This window comes from Oncorhynchus mykiss, chromosome Y (genome assembly GCF_013265735.2).
Source record: "Oncorhynchus mykiss isolate Arlee chromosome Y, USDA_OmykA_1.1, whole genome shotgun sequence".
Taxonomy (NCBI): Eukaryota; Metazoa; Chordata; class Actinopteri; order Salmoniformes; family Salmonidae; genus Oncorhynchus; species Oncorhynchus mykiss.
The window spans coordinates 9,045,137-9,061,947 of record NC_048593.1 but is presented as its reverse complement, the minus strand read 5'-3'; the positions used below and the strand labels follow the sequence as shown (position 1 = coordinate 9,061,947).

The 16,811-nt window shown below is 44.1% G+C and overlaps 1 protein-coding gene across 29 annotated transcripts in view; it reads left to right on the top strand.

Moving 5' to 3' along the window:
* LOC110509593 (formin-binding protein 1) overlaps window positions 1–16,811 on the top strand; it is a 102,170-nt gene that overhangs the window by 68,368 nt on the left and 16,991 nt on the right. For 15 of the 29 annotated variants that reach the window (XM_036967611.1, XM_036967616.1, XM_036967612.1 and 12 more), the window contains exons 6-10: window positions 1,005–1,109; window positions 8,142–8,270; window positions 8,863–9,009; window positions 10,709–10,912; window positions 13,431–13,619. In XM_036967611.1, coding sequence (XP_036823506.1) covers window positions 1,005–1,109; window positions 8,142–8,270; window positions 8,863–9,009; window positions 10,709–10,912; window positions 13,431–13,619 — 774 coding nt within the window. The remainder of the gene's footprint in view (window positions 1–1,004; window positions 1,110–8,141; window positions 8,271–8,862; window positions 9,010–10,708; window positions 10,913–13,430; window positions 13,620–16,811) is intronic. The other 14 variants (XM_036967620.1, XM_036967619.1, XM_036967625.1 and 11 more) reach the window with 2 other exon arrangements.

Here is a 16,811-nt window from a genome sequence, read left to right as displayed (position 1 = left end):
AGCAGATTAAGATATTCCCTCATTAACAGGTTAACAGGTCCGACTGAGGTTCTCAGAAACACGGACGCTTTGTTATCGAGAACCTCTGATCTCAGAACAGCTGTGTTGAGTAGAGTTTCAAGGACACTGCAGCAAGTATTGTGCATTCCTGAAGCATTTTTCCTGGACAAGCCTAGAATAAAGGGTTCTCTCCAAGCTGATCTCAAGTCGTGAAGCAGGAGAGGCCAACAAAATGAAGGCGTGGAAGAAAGGAGTGGAAGGAGTGTCTATGTGTTTGTTTTCTCTGTAAAGAAGAGCCTATCCCTGTGATTTTTTTTTTATAGCCTGTGCAGGGCATTCCCTATCACGGTGTGGTTGTCCTTTGAGGGAGTGAGAGGAAGAGAGAGAAAACAGAGAGAGGAAAACAGATGGAGAGAGAAGGAGTGAGGGAGAGAAAGAGGGAGAAAACATAGAGAGAGGAAAAAATATACTGTATATAGAGAGAGAGAACATGGCAGCTCTCCTCCCGCTCTCTGTCCTCAATGTCCCCATTGTGCTTGGAGCAGCTAGGCAGGGATCAGAGTGCACCCTCACAGAACAAACACTAATTGTTCAGAGCAAGGGATGGAAGAAGGGATGGTTTTGCGCACAAACGGCCACCATGAACATTTATTTAATCTTCAGACAGACTTGACTTTGAGAGAGAGAGCCTCTGGCTGTGTCAGAAGCCGCATGTCCAATGTAGGATAACTGACGTCTATGGCACACAATGTCTCATTTGCAACTATATGACGTCCACTCTGTGTGACGTCAAATCCCTCTCCATTCTCCCAAGTTTCCAAAGGGCAAATGTATATTAGCCTATATTATTAGTGAGCATGTCTAGGCCATACTGTATATGAGTGAATATAATATACTACAGTAGATATATTGCACCGACTGAGGTAATGTTATATTAGTGAGCTTATCTAGACCATAATATGTATGAGTGACATCTAAATGAACTGTGTGACTTCTCCCCTCAGAGTAAACGGCGGTTCGAGAGGGACTGTAAAGAGGCGGACAGGGCGCAGCAGTACTTTGAGAGAATGGACGCCGACATCAATGTGACGAAGGCAGACGTGGAGAAGGTATGTTCTGTCACTGCTCTCCCGCTTACCACAAACCAATCACAGACTCTCCTGCTTAAAACCAACCAATCACAAACTCTCCTGCTTAACACTAACCAAACAAATGCAGATGCTCACTGCTCTCCTGCTCTACACCCGACCAATCCCTCTCTTTGTACTGTACCACGCCCCCCCCTCTCTCCCTCTCTCTTGCTCTCTCTCTCCCTCTCTCCCTCTCTCACCCACCCCATGAGGGTGAGGCATCAGTAACAGTTTGTTTCGCTGCAGGGCTTTCTGTACAGGCTGGCACTGTCTCTCTCAGTCAGCAGCAGCACAATGACAGTGATCTCCCACTTCTCACCATGGCTGATAGCAGAACTGACTGAGTCCCCATTATCACTGCTGGCCAGGCCAGAAGCAGAGTAGCCAGTCACTGTGGCCTGCCTGTCTACCGTGTCGCTTGGCAGCACAACCAGCTTTGTGTCCTTGTGTGGGTTGAGGGAGGGGGGGTTGTGTGTGTGTTTGTGTGTGTGCGTGTACATTGTTGTCTCTATCCAAGCCTCCATCCATGCGTGCTGGGAAAAGTAGTATTTGAGTCGTGTGAATGTGTTGTCTGTTTATCTGTGTTTCTGCTCTCCCTGGCCAATCTCACCAGTCACCTCAATTGTGGCCTTTTTATAAAAAAGCTTTTGGGGCCTTGTGTCGATGCCACCTCATGTGTCCCGAATCATCGGTCGGGAATCGGGATAGCCTCTGACGTCCTTGCCTTTAACCCACACAGTGCCGCCCACGCCATGCCATGCTGCAAGGCATCATGGGTCACCACCGCCAGCATCCCGGCGTGTTGCTTCATCAGCAGTCCGCCCAGCAGCGACCCAGGCTCAGAGCTCAGAGCTGACATGGCTCAGATCCGATTATGATGCTAATACAGGCCTGAACAAGAAGCCTCTATGTCCCCACTGAGACTGACTCACAGCCAAACAGCCACAATGGGTGGGCTCAGACCATTGGCTCGGACCAGAGCAGCACTGTACAGAACTGGACTGACAGGAACTGAACTGAGATACAATATCAGCCCTGATTCTCCCTCAACAACAAAAACAGACCACATAACCAAGTCTGGGAAACAAGAGTGGCACTGTGTATGAGTCCCCTATGTTTTTGGAAATGATCTCTCAAGTAATTCCCTGCTTGGTTATGAGAAACCAACAAGTCTTTAGTAATAACATGGATGTTTTTACTGCATGTGAAGATTGATGTTAGTCAACGTAAAATTGGTGACACTCTATATATAATGTTATGGTAAGGGAAGGCAACATAGCTCTTGGGAGTCTTGTATGTAGAGCTTATCATTGCCAGTGGATTGTCTGATACATTAACATTCCACTTGTGGTAAACAGGCCCAGTCATAGATAAGCACGAGTCTGTAAGTACTCACACTCTACCCCCACACACAGTACACACATTGCTGTGTTCTCCAGTTGTGTGTTTTTTTATCTAACGGAACACTGCAGCAGTGTTAACAGTTCCTACATTATTCGTACATAGTATCTGTTGCATGGGTGTTTTTGACTCTGACCTCACTCTCCTCCTTTAACATTCTCCGATTCGCTTTCTCTTCCGAAGACATGGAGAAAAATAAAACGCAGAAATCGATAACGCTTTCATTTCCTCTTTTATAATACACCAAGCTGACTTTGGGAAGTTCATTTTCAATTTTTCCCTTCCTTTTTATTATTTTTGTGACATAATTTCCCGGCATCTGCTCTTTTACTCTGTGCCGTCTTCTTTCCAACAGTTACTCAGCCTTTGTCTCGTTGCTGTTGTCGTGGCAGACCATAAGCGGCCCGCTATCGCTCTGATCATAGTGTCAGATGGGGAAAATGTGTGTCTTTCTGTTTCGGTCTGGGAATCGGAGAGCTGGGGTGGAATGGTGCCTTACTATTTTAACGTGACCTGTGTTCCTCAACTCTCTCTCTCACACTGGCACATAATATCATCATGGACACAGCATTGCAAACACGCTGAGATCACTAGTACAAAGTCGTGTACCAAATCCATCACTTTCTATCACACACAGAGCGATTCTTGTTATCCTTGAACAAATCTACTCTGAAACAAAAGGTGCACATCTCACACACGTGCTTATGGGTTTAGAAAGGAGAGGGCGCCTGTACCACGTCAGATTGAAATGTGTTCCGTTTTAAGGTTGCATCCCAACATTACACTTCATACACATCCCTGAAGACTGAAATAGAACGAAACTGTTTGACATAGAAACACTGGATTCTCATCAGCTTTTCTTTACGAAACATATTAATAACGTTCCACCCGCGAGGCCAAAGAGGGCGCTTTTGGTCACTGACTTAGGAAAGGGCTACCCCAGGCCACGTAAGAGGTCTGCTCGATGATCCTGGCAGACAGTTCAGCCGTGTGAAACCAAAACTCCTCCATGTGTTCTTGCTCCTACTCTGTCTGAAGAGACCGATTCCCTCCCTCGGTCATTTTCGAAGACCTTGGGAGTGTTACGAAGGCACGACATGTCACCACCCCAACCATGAATACGTTGATTTGAGTTATGGTGATGGTTGGATCACTCAGTGTTGGATTGTGTTTTTATGTGTTTATCTTGTGGTATGTTATCACAAGCACTGCCGAGAGAATTCGATAATGCGGAAACTATTGTAAATCTTAACCTTAATACACTCCTAACTATGTTTAAGATAATAGCAGTATTCCACATGGGATATATTTGGACTAGGGAAATCCAAGGCTGTGTAGTCTCAGTTAGGACCATATCTCAGAGCGGTCGGTAATAATCAGAGAGACTGGAGTTTGTTGAGCTGGGGTTCTTGTGGTTTTAGTAAGCAGCTGGCGCAAACCTCACAGCTTCCTGTCTTCCACTGATGGGGAAAAAAATACCACAATTACGGTTTGGCTGCTTCACGGCTTAGATTTAGACAGGTATGGCTCTGTGTGGATCCCGCACTTTCACTGAGTCTCCTATGCCTATGACTCCTAGTCTTAGTTGGAAAGCACTGACGATGGTAGAAAATAAGTTCTACTGCTCGGTGCCCCTCACACCTCAGTTGTAAAGTACTCTAGAAAGGCACGATAGAGGCCTACCACTTGTAAATTATGGACATTTCAGTGGGAATTACAAACATTTAGAAGCCTTTTTAAAACTCCAATACACTGCTTTGCAGGAAAAATTCTCAGCAACAAAAGAGTGATTCTGTATTTGTTTAGCTACTGTGGTTAACAATACCAGTGATAAAGTAGCCCTAACGTGATGTTGTTACCCTGTTCTGGCACAGCTTTGTGTTGATTTACCCATCATCCACGTACTTCCCCCTTCTCTGGATGAACTCGTCCTCATTGGTCGAGGAGATGTAGCAATGACTCAGTGGTGGAAAAAGTTGACAATTGTCATACTTGAGCAAAAGTAATAATAGGAAATGACAGGAAATAGGAAATGACTCAAGCAAAAGTGAAAGTCACCCAGTAAAATACTACTTGAGTAAAAGTTTTTAAGTATTTGGTTTTAAAATATACTTAAGTATCAAAAGTAAATGTAACTGCTAAAATATACTTTATATACTATAAATCATTTCAAATTCCTTTCCTTTCAAGAATTAAGCAAACCAGACGGCACCATTTTCTTGTTTTTTAAATTTACGGAGAGCCAGGTGTACACTCAAACGCTCGCGCAACACAAGTGAAGCATTTGCGTTTGGTGAGTAGGGATGACCAGGGATGTTCTCTTGATAAGTGCATGAATTTGACCATTTTAATGTCTTGCTAAGCATTCAACATGTAATGAATACTTTTGGGTGTCAGGGAAAATGTATGGAGTAAAAAGTACATCATTGTCTTTAGGGATGTAATGAAGTAAAAATTCAAGTTGTCAAAAAATATAAATAGTAAAGTAAAGACACCCCCAAAAAACTACTTAAGTAGTACTTTAAAGTATTTTTACTTCCGTTTTTTTACCCCTCTGCTAGGACTAAACTGGGTCCTGTTCAGCAGGAAGTGGCTAACACTTTTGTGTGTATTTTTGTTGTTGTTATTTATTTTCCTGCCATACCTTGAAGCGAAGTTCCCACAAGGTAGGTCCACACTGGGCAGAGCATGTGTTTATATCTGTGGGAACGCACACACACAAACACACACACACCGTCTCGAGTCTCGACCTTGTTTCTCAACACACAGGTCACCCCCAAAAACACAATCACCTGTTCAAGCCTTGCTAGTGACCACACCGACTCTCATTGAGCACTGTCCTATATCTGTACTCTGTCCAGTACTGGACAATGTCCATATGTCCTCTCAGGTATATCTGTATAGCTCTGTATTGTAGTTTTTATTTTATTTTTACCTTTTAATAACTTATCTTTGGTGTCTTTGTACCGTTTTCTTTTTTTTCTGTGTAAGAACAGAGAATTGACATCTCAGTCACTCGATGTGTGTAAACTTCTGCTTTGCTTTATCCTCATACCGTTCACATGAATCCACATCTTGCTCGGCTTATGGAACTATGCAAGCAAAAGCATCTATAAGTTATCTCCATTTTCTTCTTTTCCCAAAACACTCACACTACCATTACCACATTTTCGCCTGTAAGGTACATTGATGTGTGTAAGACATTTCAGTCTCGGAATAGCTTTGAAGCTTTCAGTTTTGTTTTCGAGATTGAAGCGTCTTCTACAGAAGAGGTGGGAGTGGCGTGTGTGTGTATCACAGAGGAACGTAGGTTAGCTGCTGTTTGCTTCCTAGAGCGTCGACAGGATGTGAAAGGGGCTGAGAGGTTTTGTCATCAGTCGTGTTGCCATGGTGGTGTGTGCCTGTCCTTCCGCACACCTGCCTCTCTCTTACACGCATTCACAGGTCTTCTGTATAGGTGTGGTAGTGAAGTGGTTGTGTCCTTCCCCATTAGCTGGCTGTGTGTGTACCTCTGGTTAATGTGTGGGTGGAGAAGTCTGGGCTAGACTGTGTCTCTGTCCTCCAAGATGTGTAGGAGGAGGAATGGGGAGATGAAACCTCTCCCACCTGTCTGTCCCTCTGTCTCTGTGTGTGGGGGGTGGGGGGTGAAACTGGACGCTGTCCTTCTAATGCTCCTGCTAGGACTCTGAGATGCAGAAGACTTTGGCCATGTCCCTTGACATGTTTGTTTTGTCGATGTTGGTGGTTTATCAATGACAGATGGCATGATAATCAACATGACAGATGACATGACATAGCTTTTTAGTCTGTGGTGAATTCCAATCCTCCCATTCAAGGGTTAACCTTTCTGATCTCCCCATCCCGGATCCGGGATCGTGAATACAGACTCAAGCTCATTACCATAACGCAACGTTAACTATTCATGAAAATCGCAAATGAAATGAAATAAATATGCTAGCTCTCAAGCTTAGCCTTTTGTTAACAACACTGTCATCTCAGATTTTCAAAATATGCTTCTCAACCATTGCAAAACAAGCATTTGTGTAACAGTATTGATGGCTAACGTAGCATTTAGCATTAGCATTCAGCTGGCAACATTTACACAAAAAAACAGAAAAGCATTCAAATAAAATCATTTACCTTTGAAGAACTTCAGATGTTTTCAATGAGGAGACTCTCAGATAGCAAATGTTCAGTTTTTCCTGAAAGATTATTTGTTTAGGACAAATCGCTCCGTTTTCTGCGTCACGTTTAGCTATGAAAAAACCCCTGTATCCAGGATTGTGTAAATCTATCAGCAAGCTCATTAGCATAACACAACGTTAACTATTTATGAAAATCGCAAATGAAATGAAATAAATATGCCATCTCTCAAGCTTAGCCTTTTGTAAACAACACTGTCATCTCAGATTTTCAAAATATGCTTCTCAACCATAGGAAAACAATCATTTGTGTAAAAGTAGCTAGCTAGCGTTAGCATTTCGCGTTAGCATTTAGCGTTAGCATTAGCGTTAGCATCCAGCACGCAACATTAACAAAAACATAAAAGCCTTCAAATAAAATCATTTACCTTTGAAGAACTTCTGATGTTTTCAATGAGGATACTCTCAGTTAGATAGCAGATGCTCAGTTTTTCCAAAAAGATTCCTTGTGTATTAGAAATAGCTCCGTTTTATACATCACATTTGGCTACCAAAAAAAATCCGAAAATTCAGTCCTCAAAACGCGAACTTTTTTCCAAATTAACTCCATAATATCGACTGAAAACATGGCAAACGTTGTTTAGAATCAATCATCAAGGTGTTTTTCACATATCTCTTCATTGATACATCGTTCTTGGACACATGCTTTCTCCCCTGAATCAAATGGTAAAGTAGAAGCAGCTGGCAATTGCGCACCGAATTCGACGCAGGACACCAGGCGGACACTTGGAAAATGTAGTCTCTTATGGTCAATCTTCCAATGATATGCCTACAAATACGTCACAATGCTGCTAAGACCTTGGGCGAACGACAGAAAGTGTAGGCTCATTCGTTGCGCAATCACAGCCATATAAGGAGAGAATGGAAAACAGAGCTTCAGAAATTCTGCTAATTCCTGGGTGATGCATCATCTTGGTTTCGCCTGTAGAATGAGTTCTGGGGCACTTACAGACAAAATCTTTGCAGATTCTGAAACTCCAGAGTGTTTTCTTTCCAAAACTGTCAAGAATATGCATAGTCGAGCATCTTTTCGTGACAAAATATCGCGCTTAAAACGGGAACGTTTTTTATCCAAAAATGAAATAGCGCCCCTAGAGCTCTAACTGGTTAAGTTGGGAGTATTTGTCGCCCCTACGGTTCTTTCCTGTTCATGTGTGTGTTTCTCACTCATCCCCAATGGCTGCTGCCGCTACTGCTACTCCCTCCACAGACCTGCACCTGTAATAGTGTGTGTGCGTTTATGCTTGTGCGTATGTGTGAGTAATCTCTCTGTATGTGTGTGTGTGTGTGTGTGTGTCATGAGGCCACCAAGTTCATTAAGTGTGTGTGTGTGTGTGTGTGTGTGTGTGTGTGTGTGTGTGTGTGTGTGTGTGTGTGTGTTTGTGTTTGTGTTTGTTGTCCTCCTCAGGCACGGCAGCAGGCTCAGATGAGACACCAGATGGCTGCTGACAGTAAGAGTGAATACTCCAACTTCCTGACCAAGTTCAACCAGGAACAGAACGAGCATTACTACACTCTCATCCCCAATATATTCCAGGTAATTCATTACAACACTCTCATCCCCAATATATTCCAGGTAATTCATTACTACACTCTCATCCCCAATATATTCCAGGTAATTCATTACTACACTCTCATCCCCAATATATTCCATGTAATTCATTACTTCACTCTCATCCCCAATATATCACACACACACACACACACACACACACACACACACACACACACACACACACACACACACACACACACACACACACACACACAGGTCCAGAGTAGCTCCGAGTGGAAGAAGAAAGTATTTCAATTCTCGTATGTCTCCCTGAGAGCCAATGGAAAAACGTGGAGCACCTCTAAAACCACAGTCCTTATCACTGGATAGAGAACAATAGAGAGACAGAGAGTACATTTTCAGACCTATGGAAGGTTCTTGAAACCACTGCGCTCAGAACTTTTGGTGGGGCATTGACCCAGCGTCTTCTGACCTATATGTCTTTATATATCAGTCTGTTTAGTCCTACCCCCTCAGCAGCGTAGTGTGGGACAACTTCAGGGCCACTGTGAGCAGGTGTTTGTAATAGCATTGTCATGCGTGCTGAACATGACGTGTTTGTGGGGGTGTGTAGAAACTCCAGGAGATGGAGGAGAGGCGGATCGAGAGGGTGGGTGTGTCCATGAAGACGTACGCGGAGGTGGACCGCGAGGTGCTGCCTATCGTAGGGAAATGTCTAGACGGAATGACTAAGGCTGCCGAGTCCATTGAGCCTAAGACTGTGAGTACACACACACACACACACACACACACACACACACACACACACACACACACACACACACACACACACACACACACACACACACAATTGTGAGTTTAGTACTGTACCAAGTCACAACCATGTGGGTGCTATGTGTTGTTGATGGTATTTGCTCCTCACCAGAGTCCATGCTCTTTGTATGACTAAATTCAAAAACACTGGAGGTATGTGCCTCGCCCATCTGCCTCAAATGCTCATCTGCTCGGTCGTAGTAGAGCCTGGGATTACAACTGGTGTGACTCTTTTCCCTGGAGCCCTGTCACTCACTCACTCAGCCACCTGACTCAATCAATCACCACTGAGCTAATTTAGACCCCGTCTCCTGACACTCCTAAAGTTAATGGTTTCAGAGAGCGAGCTGGGAAAACAGCAGGGAAGCAGGAGCAATAATGAGAGAAAGTGGGAAGCGAGAGCGAGTGAGTGAGTGAGTGAGTGAGTGAGTGAGTGATGTGAAGGAGAGAGAGAGAGATGTGAAGGAGAGAGAGAGATGTGAAGGAGTGAGTGAGTGATGTGAAGGAGAGAGAGAGATGTGAAGGAGGGAGAGAGAGAGATGTGAAGGAGAGAGAGAGAGATGTGAAGGAGAGAGAGAGATGTGAAGGAGAGAGAGAGATGTGAAGGAGAGAGAGAGAAAGATGTGGAGAGAGAGAGCGATAAGGTTCGCTTTGAGAGCGGAAATTCACAATTACACTCACAATTAAACAACTGTCTTTGCCAACCTCCTGTCTTCGCCAAGGGGCTCTCTCTCTCCTCTGCCGGATGGAGAATGTTGCTAAATTAAGTATCACACTACATCATGGCAGGAGGGAGCAGCTTTTCTGGATCTGGCCAGTTTATTGTCTGCACACTCAAAGTTAACTAGCAGTTCCCTACAAAACTGGGAGAAGATGAACTGATGCACTTAACCAGATAACAAACACCCATGTTGTTATTTTATCTCAAGTCATTGATGCATGAGTCATTGATATTGGCCAAAACAATCCGATTTTTCAAGCATTCAATCCAGTATGCTAAGATGGCGGACCATATCTTAGTGCAAGCAATAGAAAATCATCAGCTTTTGATGTGTTTGTGTGTGGGTTAGAGAAGGAAGGGGAGATGACTAAGCTAAGGCCTGTGCTTTTGCCTGTTCCAGGAAACAAAATAGGGATAACAGAGGCTGATGACCTCTAACCTTTGACCTTATCAGTATAGATAGGATAGAGATCAAGACCTCACAGCCTGCTGATTAACGAGCTGCTTCCTGACTGTCAGTCCCTGACGTCTGGTGTTTTCACCATAGCTCCTGTGTGACAGTTCCAGGTCGTTCCCCTCTTCCTCAGTTCAGGCTGTGGAGCCTCCCCGACCTCCGGTCACCCCCTGCATCCATCTTGATTGAGCCGAAGTAATGAACTGATAACAACAACTGGAAATAGTACAATAACAAATCAAGTCTTCCTGGTCTAGGACATTTCTGTCCTATGCTATTTCTGGACTTGGTTGAGGAAAACACAATCTGGTTTTAGGAATAGAAATAGAGTGAACAGAATTGTTTCTTTTAGATCAGTGTTTCAATCCTGTCTATATCTTTTCTCCATCCAGTCATATTCAAATGTTTGCTTAGCCATAAGATCTGAATTCCCCCTACTATCTGTCTCCCCACTTGATCCCACCCCACCAGGACTCGAAGCAGGTGGTGGAGTCGTATAAGTCTGGGTTCGAGCCCCCGGGGGACGTAGAATTTGAGGACTATGGGCCAGGCCAGTCCATGAAGAGGACGGTCTCCGAAACCAGCCTGTCCAACTCACGAGGAGAGGTCAAGGAACGACCCAGCGGGGGCAAGAGCAAGGGCAAATTGTGGCCTTTCATTAAGAACAAGAACAAGGTAACACACACACACACACTCTCTCACACACCTACTCGAAGGTCAAGCCTAAATTTGGGGGGGAGTTTTTTTTGGCCTCACTTCATTCTCCCTGTACAAGAATAAAGGACAAGAATGTGCATTGTTTTTGGCCATACTGTCTTTAACAGGGCTTCGATAATTGTCAGAGACTTCAGGGGACATTGTTGTAGGTCTTGGTGTTACTGTGTAGTAAATAACAGTAAAATGTGACTTTAATGTTTCATTTGGGTTGTCATTATAGTTCTGTTGGGTTGTTATTTATTGTTCTGGTCATTTTGTGATTACAGTACGTTAGTAGTGTTGTCAGTGTTATTATTTGCCACCCTTTACCCCCCCCCATACCCCTGCTGGTTACTCACTGGTCATCAACATCATCCTCACTGTCGTTGAGCCACCAACCAACTCTTAACTTTAACGTGTTAACATAACAACAACAACAACAACCAACTAATGCATCCTCAATAACTGAGTCCTCCCCCTCCTCCCTTCCACTCCCTCTCTCTGGGCCGGACAGATTAACTCACTCCCCTGCACACTGTCCTGTAGCCTAATAACAGTCTCCTTCATTGACCCTCCTCTTACACCGGGGGTGGGGTCTGTCTGGAATGGCCTCTTCTCCCACAGCACGGCCCCTTGGTTCTGTATGGCTAGGCTGTCTAACACGGGGCCATTTGGGATGAGGGTCTAAGGTTGGAAGTGGCACCATTCGTACCTAATGGTGTCACTTCGTGATAGAGCTAGGGTGTGTGTGAGCGTCTGTGGCGTGTGGGTGTGCATGTCACTCACTAGCGCCGACTCCCTGCGGTTTGAGCATGATGTGTGTTGTCTGTTTGGTGTTCGTCCTGTTATATTGTAAGTGTGTTATATTTATGAGACTCTAAAGCGTAAGGGACAACTAATGACAGGGTGTTTGTCCTTACCTTTTTTTGTAAGGCCATGCACGTACTGTACCCCGAGAGTGTTAAGGCGTCCAGATGCTTCCCATCCAAAACAGTTTGAGCGTATATTACGATAACATTTTGTGACGTTTTTTGTTTGTTTTTGGTCTTCGGCTGTTCGTGCACACAATATTTTTTCTTGAGGCAAGCCCAAGTTCGGAAGGCGATGTCAACGCCCCTTTTCCGGTGATTGGTCAACAGTAGGGATTCTTCAATTAAGTCATTCAAGGAGAGACACCTCGTTTTCGTGCACATTTTTTCACTCGAGAAATACTGCACCAAACATCTGAGATGTAAAATTGCGCGACCAGGAGCTCCTCTGCAAAAACGTCAAAATTAATGACAGATTTCTTTCAGTTATCTTCGATTAATTCTGACTATTTTGAGAAAGTGTATACTGGCTACAGCATCCCAAGAGGGACAAACAGTCCTATTGTTTTTCAAGCCAAGGTCTTCGTCTTCGTTCAAACCAAAGCATCCTGACGCCTTTAGGGGAACAGAATGTCCTGGAAGGACACAGACACACACATACAGGGAATCAGAGAGGTGCGGGTGGCTGTCATAATCGACCTCTACGTCTTTGGCGCCCGGGGAACAGTGGGAAAACTGCGTTGCTGAGGGGGCAGAACAACATATCTTTACCTTGTCAGCTCGCGGATTCGATCTAGGGACTTTCCAGTTACTGGCCCAACGCTCTAACAAGTAGGCTACCTGCACAGTGAAAACATGTGAGACTTGTATCAGAGCAGAGCCGATACGGAAGACACGTGTTAGATCCTAGCCCTTTGCTATCTATAGAATGTCTATGTCCAACTAGAACTCCTCTCTGAATTAAAAGAGCAGCAAACCATTTACTTGATTTATTTACGTTTCGTTAACTTTGGTTTTAAAAGATGGGTATCCAAAGCGCTTTCATGCATGTTCTCTCACTGAGTATCAAAGCAATCTGTCAGTACAAATGGCAGATCTCTCTCTAGCTCCCAAAGGGCTGATAGCTCATTAATTGAGCGTTAAGTGGTTTGGGATTGCAGGAGTTCGGTTTCTGTGATTGAAATTCAGCCACTGTCACATCTCGGAGGATATGGTGAATTTCTAGTCCAAGAGCTTGCATGTGATGACGTTTCCCCCCCCCAAAAAACCACTTGCTACAAAATGGAAGCTTGCATGTGCTTCCTGTAAAGCTGTCTGTTTAAATGTGTGGCAGCTGCAGCACCTTGCAATAACACTCTATTAACACTTCTGACTCACTCTGTTTAGAAATGTTACGGCCGTCGCTTGACAAGTTGTTTTTACTTCACGTTTGTTTGTCTGACAAGATTATACCACATAACAGCTGGTTACTTATGACACTGGGTTTGTTTGTGTTTGATATCTATTTTGGTTGTCTTTGTTCCCGTTGGGTTTTTCTGTTACCTGTTTTTAACATTATTTGGGCCTTTATTTATCTCGTTTTGTGTTCCTCCCTCCTTCCTTTTTTGTCCTCTTGTTTTGATTCTGCCCCTTTTCCTCCTCCTCCTCTTCTTCTTGTCCTCCGTCACGGCTCCCTCTCATACTGGTAGCTTATGTCCCTGTTAACGTCCCCGCACCAGCCCCCCCCTGCCCCCCCAGCCTCCAGCCCCCCCTCACCCTCTGCTGTTCCCAACGACCCCCAGTCTCCCAAGCAGAACAAGGAGCCCCTCTCCAATCGCTTCAATGAGTTCATGGCCTCCAAACCCAAAATGACTTGCCTCCGGAGCCTGAGGCGAGGGGTAAGTGTGTGTGTGTCGTGCTGTGAGTGTTTGTGGTTGTGTGTCTGTGAGAGTGTGGTGAGTGTGTGCGTGTGCGTGCGTGCATGTGTGTGTGCTCGCCTGTCTCTGAGCTCTGTGGCGTCGCTGTATGGGGGAGGTTATACTCCAGTTGGCATCAGGCCTAAATTCTTCAGGTATCTCTTAATAATCTGTAATTGGCTATCGATTAGATCTTCATGATTTCCCAGTGTGCCAGAGATAACATCTCAACCTTACAATGAAATTTGCTGGTCCAAATCTATTTAGGACAACTCTGTCTATCCTCCAGCCTCCTCCATACGGCGTTCTGCCTGTGTCTGTATCTGTGTTACGCTTCTCTAGCATGCTTCCATAGTTCTGCGCTAGCGGAATCACATATTCAGTCGTCTGTCTGTCTGTCTTTCCAGACATAAACTCATGAACTCTCCAACCTGTTTCCTCAGTCTCCACTTTGAACTCTAAAACTGCTTCACACACAATGACAGTGTCACCAGAGCTCCCTCCCAATGACAGACATGTGTACAGTGCCTTGCGAAAGTATTCGGCCCCCTTGAACTTTGCGACCTTTTGCCACATTTCAGGCATCTAACATAAAGATATAAAACTGTATTTTTTTGTGAAGAATCAACAACAAGTGGGACACAATCATAAAGTGGAACGACATTTATTGGATATTTCAAACTTTTTTAACAAATCAAAAACTGAAAAATTGGGCGTGCAAAATTATTCAGCCCCTTTACTTTCAGTGCAGCAAACTCTCTCCAGAAGTTCAGTGAGGATCTCTGAATGATCCAATGTTGACCTAAATGACTAATGATGATAAATACAATCCACCTGTGTGTAATCAAGTCTCCGTATAAATGCACCTGCACTGTGATAGTCTCAGAGGTCCGTTAAAAGCGCAGAGAGCATCATGAAGAACAAGGAACACACCAGGCAGGTCCGAGATACTGTTGTGAAGAAGTTTAAAGCCGGATTTGGATACAAAAAGATTTCCCAAGCTTTAAACATCCCAAGGAGCACTGTGCAAGTGATAATATTGAAATGGAAGGAGTATCAGACCACTGCAAATCTACCAAGACCTGGCCGTCCCTCTACACTTTCAGCTCATACAAGGAGAAGACTGATCAGAGATGCAGCCAAGAGGCCCATGATCACTCTGGATGAACTGCAGAGATCTACAGCTGAGGTGGGAGACTCTGTCCATAGGACAACAATCAGTCGTATATTGCACAAATCTGGCCTTTATGGAAGAGTGGCAAGAAGAAAGCCATTTCTTAAAGATATCCATAAAAAGTGTCGTTTAAAGTTTGCCACAAGCCACCTGGGAGACACACCAAACATGTGGAAGCAGGTACTCTGGTCAGATGAAACCAAAATTGAACTTTTTGGCAACAATGCAAAACGTTATGTTTGGCGTAAAAGCAACACAGCTGAACACACCATCCCCACTGTCAAACATGGTGGTGGCAGCATCATGGTTTAGGCCTTCTTTTCTTCAGCAGGGACAGGGAAGATGGTTAAAATTGATGGGAAGATGGATAGAGCCAAATACAGGACGATTCTGGAAGAAAACCTGATGGAGTCTGCAAAAGACCTGAGACTGGGACGGAGATTTGTCTTCCAACAAGACAATGATCCAAAACATAAAGCAAAATCTACAATGGAATGGTTCAAAAATAAACATATCCAGGTGTTAGAATGGCCAAGTCAAAGTCCAGACCTGAATCTAATTGAGAATCTGTGGAAAGAACTGAAAACTGCTGTTCACAAATGCTCTCCATCCAACCTCACTGAGCTCGAGCTGTTTTGCAAGGAAGAATAGGAAAAAATTTCAGTCTCTCGATGTGCAAAACTGATAGAGACATACCCCAAGCGACTTACAGCTGTAATCGCAGCAAAAGGTGGCGCTACAAAGTATTAACTTAAGGGGGCTGAATAATTTTGCACGCCCAATTTTTCAGTTTTTGATTTGTTAAAAAAGTTTGAAATATAATTCTGTAATGTAATTCCACTTCACTTCATGATTGTGTCCCACTTGTTGTTGATTCTTCACAAAAAAATACAGTTTTATATCTTTATGTTTGAAGCCTGAAATGTGGCAAAAGGTCGCAAAGTTCAAGGGGGCCGAATACTTTCGCAAGGCACTGTAGGTATCCTACCACATTGTAGCTCTCCTTGGAGAGTCGCCATGATGATGCAATGAAAGAAAGCACAAGTAGTACATTTGCTAGGTGTAGTAATAGGGAGAGTATAAGCAACTGGAAGAAGTTTTGTTTTTTAGTCAAGAACTACTTCCTTCCTTCCGCCTATCTGGGTCAAACTGAAAATCAGTAACAGTATAACGTGTTAAGATTATGCATGAAGTCAAAAGTCACAGTATATTGATTAGGACGTTGCGCTGGCCGCTATTGGCTGATTGAGTCACTGAGTCTGTCGGGCCGGGCCTGGCCTGGCTTGCAAGCAGGGCTTTTTTAGACGACCGTGGGGTTCGACACACCCTCTTTATCTGCAGGCACACACACACGCTGCAGCTATGTGGTGTCATGGCGAGTTTCTATTCCTAAATCAGCCAGAACCGTGATCCCTGTCCAAGTCACACCCACGGGGCCGACAGAGCTCCCTCCTGAGGTCAAGAACGTGCTTAGCTGCTCACGTGTTCCTTCCGGCCTCAACTAATACAGTTTGTTTATGTTCGTATCTTTTGAAGGGCAACAGTTAGAATGCAGTAGAGCCATATATTTCTCATAGCCCGGCCCACAATCTATGATGTCTGTGAAATCAAAGGAACAATAGTAGTAGTAGTGTAATTAAAACAATGTTCTCCTGTGATAAATTATTGAAGGTCAGGAGAAGGAGGAAGTAGGGCAAATCTATCAGGAAGTGAACATTTCCCAAACAGGAAGTGGAGCAATGACCATCTTCTAAACTGGCAGGCCAGGGTAGGTCTATATCTGAAGCATTGTTTTCTGTTAATGTTGCAGATTCAAATGAGTTCATTCCTGTATGACCTTTCTGTAACATTTGAATGAAGTGAAGGGAAAGAAAGGAAAAAGGTCAGGTTTTTGTTTTGGTCGGGCAGGGCGATGTATTGAGCACGAGATTGCCTATGTTTTAAGATTAATAGTGCTAAATATGAATCTCTCAACATTCTCTTCACTCCTTTTCATTATC